The 12,720-nt window shown below is 35.7% G+C and overlaps 1 protein-coding gene across 3 annotated transcripts in view; it reads right to left on the reverse strand.

The window, feature by feature from the left end:
- LOC142336449 (uncharacterized) overlaps positions 1–12,720 on the reverse strand; it is a 48,190-nt gene that overhangs the window by 12,280 nt on the left and 23,190 nt on the right. For all 3 annotated transcript variants that reach the window (XM_075385295.1, XM_075385294.1, XM_075385293.1), the window contains exon 6: positions 12,012–12,138. In XM_075385295.1, coding sequence (XP_075241410.1) covers positions 12,012–12,138 — 127 coding nt within the window. The remainder of the gene's footprint in view (positions 1–12,011; positions 12,139–12,720) is intronic.

Raw genomic sequence — 12,720 nt, forward strand, 5'->3', positions numbered from 1 at the left:
CCATTTCATAAGTGAGAGGCCTCGAAATATTTGGTACGAAGAGAGTTTGGCCCAACTTTTACGTACTTGTCCTCGACTTTGGTTGTATCTGAATTCCTAGTGTAACTTGACAATAAACAGTATCCTCAACTTTGTCTCGTTATTTGCGGTGCGTTATTTACTTGTTCAACGACTGGTTATTTGCATCCACTTTCACTAACTTGACATCAACAGTCTGGAGTTCTTTTTATAAACAACTTTAAACAAGTTCTCTTCAAATTGAGTAAAAATTTGTTGTAATGTTTACAGTCCCTGAAAAATTAGTCCAGGTTTCAAAACTTGCACACAAATGTACATTTCTCTGCAAACATCAGAGAAAGCCCTTAAGTTAAAAAATTGTATTAAAAGACAATTGCCAACCTTGGAGCGGCCGTAAATTTCGATTCAACGTCAAAAACGTCAATAGCAATTCTGTATGCAATATTAGAACCGCGACCTGGGCTGCTCTGAAGTCTTTCTGCTCTGAGCGTATGGGAATCTTTATCTTGAAATAGCCAAAAACTACCGTTGTTTCATGTCTCAGTAGGGTTTCTAACACTGACAACAAAGCTTATGACCTTTTACGTGCAAAAATTAACAAAAAACACAAGAACAATAAAAGAGTTATCCTTGTCATACGGCAATGGATACCCTTCATGTATCCATATCCGTATTTTAAACTAATTTATTGTTGTATGTTCTTTTTGAAGGGCGAATGCCATTTTTAGTTCAGTGCTATATACTTCCTCCCATATTTAGCAGTTAAGTCTGTTCATCCCGTCTGTACCGGATATATACTCATTCACGTTGTAAACAAATCAAACTTTGCTTCCTTTCTGTATGATTAAAACCTGAACAAACTTTCTTTCATAATCTGTATTATCATTAACTTTCATTCTCCAATTTGTAGCGCTAACGCTCAGTTCAATTTAATCCTTGCAAAATACCTCTCGTTTTAACTGAGTAGTTCAGTTAGAGTCAATCGCACCGCGATTGCCAAATCTAGAAAGGCTTTAGTTGAAAGTAACAACTAAATCGTCCATTCGCGACGCAAGTGCCTATCTCAGTACTTACAAAGCCATTTGCGATTCAATTGACTATACTCCTTGTGTATGAGTATAACATGGCGCAGTCAGCATCGGACTCAAAGAAAACACCACTCCATATAGAAGCATTCTGGGAGAAACCGACAGCAACACCTTCCTTGACGTGGATCAAATGGACGCAGCAGTGGAAATTGGCTCTACTTGCTAAGGAAGGGATCCAATTGGATACTCTGTTGAGTGATCCACCAGCAACAGTGACATACCCGCCTGAGCCTACCTATGAAGCACCGGTAGAGAATCACACACAGGCAACGGAAAGAGATCGTAAAGTCCGAAACCAACAATTGAAAGTCAATTGGCAAAATGGTTGTGCAAAGATTGAAGAAATCGGGATCCTCTGTGGTGACAAACCATGGGGAATTTGTGAACAGAAGACAATATCATTGCTATATCTAAGCATTGGCACAGAGGGGCGACGGATTCTTCAAGAGCAAGTACCCTCACTTTCAGATCGAAAAACAACCTTTTAAAGATTTGTGGCGAGCAATGGAGGACTCATTCACAAAGGTTCGTAATATAACTTACGATCGCTTCGTTTTCTACTCGTGTAAACAACAAAAAGGAGAATCGGTAGAAAGTTTCTACGGCCGTCTCATAGAAATGGCGGAAAATTGTAATCTTGGTAGTGAAGAAACTACACTCATTCGTGATGCATTCATATTAAATATGCTTGATCACAAAACTCAGAAAGAGTTGTTGAAGGAAACAGTAGACCCACCAAAAGCATTGGAAATCGCCATACAAATGGAAATGGGAGCACAGAACCAGCAGAAAATTAACCAAAACTTGATGTCAGGTAATACTTCAGTGAATTACATCAATAATAACTCAATGCGCAATCGCAACGCGAATGGACCTTCCACAAAGCGAGACTTCACTCGCTACGCATCTATCCCAAAAAACTACCAATATACGAGTATTTGTATGGATTGTGGTCTTCGCTGGAGCCACAACCATAAGCAGATTTGTCCCGCGAATGGAAAAAAATGCCATAATTGTGGTATTATGGGTCATTTCGCTAGAAAATGTCGAAAAACAAAACTGCCACAGCTTCCAATTCAGAAAACTCAAAAATCAAATGTAAATCAAATCGATCAGACGCCGGATAAAAGTGATGATGAAGAATCAGTAAACTATATCACGAGCTATCAACAATTGTACGACCAGGTGTACGATTCAAACTATGATAGCGACTCTGACGACTACGTAGCAGCGATTTCTTCGGATTCAGTTCATCAATTAGAACCATTAAACGTAGAAGTGCAAATAGGAGAAGTACAAACATCTGCTATGATTGACTCTGGAAGTGCTGTGAGTATCATCACACAAAGTCTAGCAAACAAAGTCCTACGATCTACAAACTCAGCTAAATGGATAAAATCGACGGAAAAAAGGAATTTGAAAACTTTTTCAAATGAGCCGATCAAGGTCATTGGACACTTGGAGACCACAGTAGCCTACAATCAATGGCAAGACAAATCAGCAATATTGACTGTGGTAGATGATGGACACAAAAATATCATTGGACGAGATCTGTTCACTACTTTGGGACTTGCAGTTGTCCAACAACAACCAGAAACTGGTAAATGTGTTTATAACATCAATAATCCTACATGTAAAATTAAAGAGTCAATCGCGACGCAATTTCCACATCTAGTATCGAGAATTGGTTTATCTAAAACACATGTAGCAAAGTCAAAGTTTCATCAAACGTTCACAGCAAAGCATCAAAAAGGTCGACGTGTTCCGATAAATCTTCAACCTAGAGTATCAAACGAATTAGAAAGACTACAGATTGAGGGTCATATCGAAAAACTATCTAGTTGCTCTGACGAACACTTCATCTCCCCGATTGTAATTACAGTAAAAAAAGATCAGTCGATAAAACTCGCATTAGATTCAAAAGTATTAAATAAAGCAATACATAAAAACAAATACCAAATGCCTAATATTGAAATGTTAATTGACACCATATCACAACATCTCACAGATACACAAAATGGTCAACAAGCATATTTCACCACATTAGATCTCAAATATGCATACAGTCAATTAAAACTACATCACGATACAGCAAAACACTGTAATTTTAACATCATATGTGGAGAATCTACAGGTACATATAGATTCAAAACTGGTTTTTATGGACTTACAGATATGCCGGCAGAGTTTCAAAAAGCCATGGATTATACTCTCATTGGTTTACAAAACACATACTGTTTCTTAGACGATATTATAATCGTTAGTACCGGCACTGAAGCAGATCATTTAGCCTACGTCCACAAATGTCTAAAAAAATTAGATGACGATAACTTGAGAATTAACCTCCAGAAATGTCATTTCGCTAAATCTGAAATAGAATGGCTCGGTTACAAATTTACACAGACTGGAATATCACCTTTAGAAAGCAAAACAGCTGCAATCTTAACAATACCACCATCAACAACATTAAAACGCCTTAGATCATTTCTCGGGTCAGTATATTATATTGGCAAATTTATACCTCACTTAGCACAACTATGTCATCCACTTAGACCACTACTGAAGAAATCAGTAAAATTCATATGGACGGACGAACATACAAAACATTTTAATCAGATTAAAGAAAAAATAGCAAATAGTACAGAAAATAGCCATTACAACCTTAAACTGGATGTTCGTGTAAAATGTGATGCCTCCCGTTCAGGATTGGGGGCAGCATTGGACCAAAATACACCGGATGGTTGGAAACCAATAGCCTTCGCGTCGCGATTCCTCAATTCAACGGAAGAACGCTACAGCGTCAACGAATTGGAACTATTGGGGATAGTTTGGTCAATCGATTATTTTAAATACTACTTATACGGAAAAAACTTTACGGTAGTAACAGACCACAGAGCCCTATTGTCAATACTTAAAGAACACCGATCAAATAAGTCATACAATAGTCGACTGTCTCGATGGATAGATAGATTGCTACCGTACAATTTCACGATTGAGCATATGCCAGGTGCAAAAATGGGACTCGTTGATTACATTTCTAGAAACCCTTTTGCAAGAGCTAAAAAGATATCTACATACAACGAGCACTTTGTTGTAGCAACAATTTCTAAAATCCGTGATTCAATGAAACATTTAATTACCAATAGACAAACTACAACTACAAAATTTATAAACATTATAAAGTTGAATTTGCCTTCACCAAAAGTTACACAACCATTTGCATCGCGATTAACCATATCAAAAAGCAATAATTCAACTAATTGTGATATAGCATCCGCATCGCAATTAACCAGTTCACCACTGAAACCTCCATTCGCACCGCAATTAACACATGCTAATTCTAAATTTAATCCGTATTCTGTACATCCATTTGCGCCGCAAATGCCACCTAAATTTACAAAATTACAATTTGTACCAAATCACTGTAAAGTAAATAATTCACATTCCATTAACAAATTCGCTGCAAAAAAGGTGCAAATCGTAGACAGTAAAGAATGTGAACAATCTGAACAATTATCCTTAATACAGCCTATTAATGGTAATAAGTCAAGTAATACACCTAACAACACTAAATTAAGCGCGAAAACACAAATCCCCAAGTATAAATACCACTCACCCAAAAATAACTCGCAAAAATAAGAAACACTGCTTTGTGAAAAAACTCAATAAACCTTTCATCTCAAATAATTCCGTAAATAGTCTCAGCACGATGTCAAAAGCTAAAGCAACCCGTTCGAAATCGACTCCTACTAAAGCAAGAGTAACGTTCTCCGACACAACACCCTCAACACCCGAATCAAATGCAACAACTCATACTGAAACCCCAACTGGTAGTATGATAGACGTAGCTGAGGACATAATGTTCACCGAGACCCTAAACAAGGTGTTCAGTAGGAAATTTCTAGCAATACTGACTGGAAAAGACGCGATATTGAAAGAAGTAAGGGACTGTGTACTTCGAAATGATGCAGAACGACTACAAGAAATCAGTCCCTACCTCTTCTCATATTGGAGAGATCTTAGTGTGAAGCACGGGTGTGTCTGTCTAGACGAAAGAATTGCGATCCCAAAGTCCATTAAAGATGCGGTGTTGGAGGATATACACTCCACACACCCAGGCAGTTTCGCTATGCTTTCCTTAGCTCAAAATATCTGGTGGCCTTACATCCACAGAGACATTCTGGCAAAGGCCAGTGAGTGCAAAGCTTGCACAGATATTGGTAAGAATCTAAAATCAGTGATTTCGCACCGCAAATGGACACCTCTACCTAAATGTAGTGAACCAAATGACGAAATACCATTAGATTTTGGTGGCCCAATTCTAAATGAGAAAGGAATAGAACAATATTTCCTTACTAGTATAGATAGATACTCTAAATATCCTACAGCAGAAATAGTAAATAACGCATCAGGTCCAAATGTAATCAAATTCTTAAATAATTATATATATCATCATGGAGTGCCTAGAACTATTAGATTAGACCAAGCTAGATGTTTTACAGGAAAGAAGTTTGAAACATTTTGTACCGAAAACAATATTACACCTATTTATGCACCTGCAAATGACCATAGAGCAATCGGATTAGTAGAACGTATCATTCAAACAATTAAACGACAATTAGCTTGCATGAAATCACAGTTAAATAAAAAATTTAATTTAGAAAATTCACTCAAAGCAATAATACAACGACTTCGTATATCAAAACAAAAAACAATCACAACCACACCCTTTGAGGCACATTTCGGTAGAAAATGTAACACACCTATATCAAATATTACAACTAAATCTGATAGTAAAAATCTCAACTATAATGCAATAATAAATTACTATTTAGACGAGGATACAATCCCAGGTCGTTCCTATCTCACAGATGAACAGTGGGCGGATACAGCTCTTTGTTCCGATACGGAAATTGAGCGAGTCATTTGCGCCGCAAGTACCCGCGCAAGAACGGAACAAGAGAAAAGGAAAGACGGGGAAGAGCGTTTTATAAAGCCAGATGTCATTCACCGTGCAATTCCCTGCTCTGAAAGAAGCGTACAAGTGAAGTTGGCCCGAAAAATACATGAAAACCAGCGCCAAAATAAAAACTTGGACGGCCTCTACGAAGTATTAGCACCTGGCAGTACAGTGTGCAAAATAAGCCCACCGACGAGCGTCATCAAAGAACCCTCCAAACCTGAAGTACGGGTCAGAAATTCTGACATCGCCAAATTTGGAACGCGGGCCGAACGGGAAACAACTTTAGCACAGTACATAGACAGACGCCCAAAGAAACTAAACGAAAAAACTCTCGAACAAAAAATTCAACAGCATAAACGAGATCTTTTTCGAAAAAATACTGGAGAGAAAAAGATAAAGCGAAACAGAAAAAACACAGACGATATAAGTGTCATTTCGTCGGCACGATCCTGTATATCTACAACTAGCAATGTCGCAAGATCATTGAAAATGAGAGTACCAAAAAGAAACCCGAAATACGATGAGGCATTCAAAAATCGACCCGACCTTACACAAATATTAAATTTTAGTCCAATCGCGCCGCAAGTGGTATCATCTGATATAGCAGGGCCATCTGGAACGCAAACAACCTCCTCGACTCAAAAACAACCTACACCCATCTTGAGAAAGACTTCGAAACGCAAAATCACGGTCAGCGATACATCGGATTCGGATACGTCTTCTATTAGAAAAAGCAAAAGGACACTGAAGAAAAAATCCCAAAAATCGCAAACAATTGTCGAAAAAGTTCGTAACACAGAAGGTTACACTGATTACCAAGACACTGGCATTGCGGGAGGATCAAATCAAGGAGATGAGTACTCGCAAAACCAACCAAGGGAGATGACAGTTCTCCAGGCCGAAAATGCTGAAAATAGCGACAGCGAGTAATCTTCGATAAAAAAACTTTCATAAACTTCTATTCTATCTATTATTTAATATTTTATTACTTACTAACCGGTGAATATTTATTAATTTTCTGATTTTAATCTAGTAAATTAATTTTTCCTCAAGAGGGGGAAATGTCATACGGCAATGGATACCCTTCATGTATCCATATCCGTATTTTAAACTAATTTATTGTTGTATGTTCCTTTTGAAGGGCGAATGCAATTTTTAGTTCAGTGCTATATACTTCCTCCCATATTTAGCAGTTAAGTCTGTTCATCCCGTCTGTACCGGATATATACTCATTCACGTTGTAAAAAAATCAAACTTTGCTTCCTTTCTGTATGATTAAAACCTGAACAAACTTTCTTTCATAATCTGTATTATCATTAACTTTCATTCTCCAATTTGTAGCGCTAACGCTCAGTTCAATTTAATCCTTGCAAAATACCTCTCGTTTTAACTGAGTAGTTCAGTTAGAGTCAATCGCACCGCGATTGCCAAATCTAGAAAGGCTTTAGTTGAAAGTAACAACTAAATCGTCCATTCGCGACGCAAGTGCCTATCTCAGTACTTACAAAGCCATTTGCGATTCAATTGACTATACTCCTTGTGTATGAGTATAACAATCCTGTTAAGATTTTGTGTTTTATGACTCAATAAAAATAACAACACTTAATAAAAATTTGTTTAATGCATTTTTTAGAATGGGTACATAATATAACAGCCTTGCGAGATTTTTTGACAGAGAGGGCAAAACAGAGAGAAAAACGACACAGAAATTGGCAAAAATCAGAATATCTTTTTAATTCAGTGGCATCAAAGTAAGAGAACGTCATAAGTTCAAATCGAACTTCACAGCTAAAGCACGTAATAAACATATTGAAAAGAAAAATACTTTTTTTGCAGTTTTAGCGGCTGAAAGGTGGTAATCAGTCTACAAATGAAAGTGGGATTCGCAAACTCAATTAAACAATTCGATAACAAACAGTACCTCAGTCGATAGAATCTTGCGCTTAAAATTGGTGTCGATGAATTGACAACTTTGATGCTACACTAAAAACGAAACTTTTGCGATTGAATGATGAGACCACAATAAAAACTCCGACAAACACGCCAGACTAAAAAATTAACTTGCTGAAAAGTGTCAATTTTAAAAAAGTGAGGAATAAGAAATCGTGCGGCTAATAAAAATCTTTTTTCTTGTTAGCATTTGATGAAATTAATCAACAGTGACAATAGTTGATAATACAACCTAAATAGTACCAATTTTCAGAAAAACTGCAAAATTAGCCATCAGAAAACAAAAATAGTAAAAGTTGCAAAATGCAAAGATACGGATTGAAATAATTATTTCGTTTCACCTTGATTAACCTAAGAATACCATCGTTAAGGTAAAACGATAAAAAAATTTCGGTGATAAGACAGCGATAGGTGGTCCAACAATTACCAGCAAAACCGAAAAGTTAACTAAATTTTTCTGAAAAACTTCAGCGTACAAGTCATAGGAAGCAAAAACTGTATGCTAAAATAAAAAGCAACTAATTAACTCGTCCTTATCGAACACTGATAATTGTCAAAAATGAGACTAAGAGGTCAGACAACGAAGAGAACGACTAAAACTTGCAAATCACAGAGGCATTTGGTGTTCAAGCCATAGAAAGCATTAGCTTCGAACTATAATTATCACCTCGGTTAAAATAGTCCTTTTTAGAACGTTAGCAACCTACGACATCTTTCACTAATGAGACTAAATGACAACAAAAACAACAAAGAGTATATTAACGTAAATATTCTTTACTAATATTTGAGAACATTTGGTGTAGAAGTCATACAACTACTAAACATGAACTCGAATCAATAGTTAAGTTCTTTTATGCCTAACTCCCGATCAACAAGACCCCTAATTATTGGTATGAAGAAAAGACAACAGAACTAAAACTAAATCAAATAATAGGCAAACTCTTTTTTACTGTAGGTAAATAAGCAAAAATCAAATATTCACTAGTGTTTTTTTGAAAACAAATAGTTATAGAAAGCATTTTCTGCCTGTTGATATGTTCAAACAATAGCAAAAAGATGCAATTGGAACGTTTTTGTAGCATTTTGAAAGCCTTCAACAGAAAAAAATACAGCAAAATTGACATCAAATTGCCGCTCGTGAGAAAAATGCGCTTTCAAAATCAAAATTGGTTTTAATAACGATTTTCAACTCCACATACAACCTGAATTGAAACATTTGACGCTTCAAGGTAACTGGCATTCATGCGCCCTATTCTAATCAGGCGTAAAAAAATCAACTCTTTACTTTGACTCCTCAATGACGTGGAAAAGTCGAAAAAATTGCGAACAGAGCACAATACAATAGGAATATTTTGGAAGGTCATAAATCAAAGAACTTTGTCAAATTTCATTTTATTCAATCAAAAATAATAACAAAGCCGTCTGATCAAACTTTCGCGTGTTCAATTATCTAAAAGTGCGTGATCGGTTCGTATTCCACCTAAAATTGGTTAAAGCTGCATCAAGAATAAATTTTCAATAATTATTTTGAAGATGCAAAATCACTGTTGCTTAACTCAGCTCTTTTGCTCTCTATTAAAACCGACTAGTATTAAAGTTCTTGCAGAGATTGTTACCAATTGCTTTGGCCACAGTGTTCAAAACATCAGCTGTAATTGTGAGTTTTGTTATAACGAGGAATGGAAACTGCTTTTTAATTTTTTGGTAGTCAGTTTTCATTTGTTCTGCAAATCCAATCCAACGTCAGAATCATGACATCAAGTCATCATTAAGAGCACTTAACCCGTGCTCAAACATATTTTCAAATTGAACCAGAAATATATACACAACAGAAAATTTCCGTTCAAGTTAAAAGAAGTTATCTAACTTGTGATTTTGTGAGAATTACCTGTAGAATAGAAATTTGTGTTTTTGAAAATTACCTGTAGAATACAATTTTGCATTTTGGATTTCATTAAATGCCAATAAGAAGTCAATATTCGGATTCAAAGTTTTCAAATATTTGAATTTTAAAATATTTTATCTTTTGAATATAAAAATGAAGTTGTTGGCGGGGAACTTAAAGCAAATATGCAAATAGAAAGCTGCTAATGAGGAGACATTTAATTGGAATTCGACCAATATCAATTTTTAGTCATTCATATCAGTTAAACCGGATTTTTGGGGTGTCAAATTTTCACTTTGATGAAAAACTTTAATGTATCAGTCAAATTGCTTAAATTATTTTTTCAGTTATAAACCGAAGAAATTGGTAAAGAATCTCAGAAAAAATATGAAGTTTCAGAATGCGATAAAATTGGCTCAAGGCTCATGATATTAATTGAAGTTAATGCGTGTTGATTCATTGACAAACACTTAGCTGGCCTAAAACTAGTGGAGTTAGAAATAAAACGAGATAACAAGAATCACATGCTGATATTTCTCTGGAAAAGAACTGAACACTACGTTAAACTTGTTCATTTAATTGGGAAATTTTTTTGAATCACGGATTTTTTTCAATGCATCACTTTTAAGATGCGGAAAAGACGCTTGGCTTAATTTTACTTGAATGCGAATGTAGTTTTTTAGCTTTTGTTTAGCTTTTTTATTTCACCCAAAACAAATCCAATAAACAATCAGCATCAACTCATTAATTGAAAATCTCGACGATCAATGAATGCTAGGATGTGACAAAATTATTTTTCTAAAACTCAGGAGCAAAATTGGTTCTCGTTCTCTCCATGGAATAAATTTACCAATTTTCCACCAGTATTATAAGCAAAAACTAGAACTTAAAGCCAAATTGATGATTTTTGGTTCCTGTTATGAAAGCGCCGATTGTCTTTTGTTACCGGTATTCTATAAAGCGAAATGTTTGATGCTGTTTTGTGTTGCCACAATCTTTAAGGAACACTCCCATTTTGCAAATCTCGTCGCCATATCCGATGAAATTTGAAAAATTTGCATAAACCATCAAATCAGGAGCTTTTGTTTAGTAGCTAAACATGAATTTTTTCTCCTTTTTTTTTGCAGTTTGGTGCCTGGAGTAAGAGGTAATTTAGCAAAATAGATTAAAAATCAGAATAAAATCTGTGATGTCGTAATGCTGTTTCCTGCATCAAAGTCCCCCACCTTTTTTGCCATTAAATGCGTTACAATTTTGCGGTATTTTCCGTACATGAGAATACCAGAAATATCAAAAACAATCGCCAAGAAAACGTTGTATTACCAAAGTTCAGGTCACAAAACCGGCGTCATTATTGATTAGCGTCATTATTGTGTCTAATATGTAAAAATTGCCTTGAAATGAATTTTCAAAGGATCTGGTCATGAGAGCTCAAAGCCAAATTTTCCAAATTTATCGAGCACAAAAATGGATTTTAACGCTCAAAAGTGTAGATCAAAGCAACAATGAGAGCACAAAAGTCTGCTAAACCAACAAAGCGTTTGAGCACTGGTAAATACTATTGGATTAGCACTTCGGACGCGCACGAAGAAAGCACAAAATCTTTTGAATGCAGAAAGTTCCCAACGTAAGTATTTTCGGTCTGGGGCCGTCTGGACATCGGAAATTTGGAGCCCGCCAAAGTCTGGACGCGAACGCACGAAAGTCCGATAAACGCACGAAAGCCTGAAAATTAACGAAAAAAGTTTGGTGAATGCATGAAAGTCTGGTTATTGCAAAAAATTTTTGGACAAAGGATCTTTTGAACGCACGGAAGTAATTGGAGGCACTGGTACCAACATGATCTTGTCAATTGAACTCCCGCAAAAATAGACAAGAAAAGAAAATTAATATCACGTGATAGTAACAACGCTTCGATTTAATAGCTACGATTTTATTAAATTTGAGTATAGATACTCATTTTTCTCCAACTGACGACGGGGGTTCGACAGAGGAGAACAAATCTCTGGTGAAAGCTGTTTCCTTTTTCTAGTTGTTTTGTTTGTTAAAAGTGCTTCAAAACGTTAATTTATAGTTTTTTAAGGATAATTAATGGAAGTGAACTTACAATGAGGTATCTGCAGATTGTCATCTTTGTGTGGCAGCCTCAAGTCTTTAGCCTTCATGATGATGATTGAGAGTCTCTCCGCCAGAGGAAGATAGTTGAGAGAGATCAACAGAGAACTCTCACTCACCTGAACAGTCCACAAACATTACACACTTTCTTTTCAAAATTAAGTCTTAATCTAGTTAGTTATAATGATAATAGTTTAATAGTTCATGTTTTCCACGACAGAAAACTAATTTTCGAAGAGAAAAAAGGTCTTCGATTTTCAGAAGAAACTTCAGCTTGCAAAAATTGTTATCAATTTTTTGTTCTAATATAGAATCACAATTTTAATTTTGTCTCGTAGGTGGTGTATTACTTAGCAAAAACTACTTGTCAATTATCTCGAATAGTCTTAGAAATATAGAATTAATTCTGGGGTTTACTAATTCACAATACTTTTATTGCTTCAAACAGTCTGCAAAAATACGATTACTGTAAAACACAATGTTCAAGTTGACATTATTTTGTGACATTTTTTTGTCCCCAAAAAATTATTCTTGGAAGTTGAAGAGCATTTAGTAGACGTTTGTGGTCTTTTTGTAACGTACATAAAAAATATGTTAATCATCGATTCATATCAGCAGCAGAAGAACAGCTGGCTGATTTCCAAACACAATGAACAATTTTTTCACATTGAAACTGCAGCATTTGCAATTTTAGTCGCATA

The sequence above is a fragment of the Convolutriloba macropyga genome, chromosome 3 (assembly GCF_964194025.1).
Source record: "Convolutriloba macropyga chromosome 3, txConMacr16.3, whole genome shotgun sequence".
Classification (NCBI taxonomy): Eukaryota; Metazoa; Xenacoelomorpha; order Acoela; family Convolutidae; genus Convolutriloba; species Convolutriloba macropyga.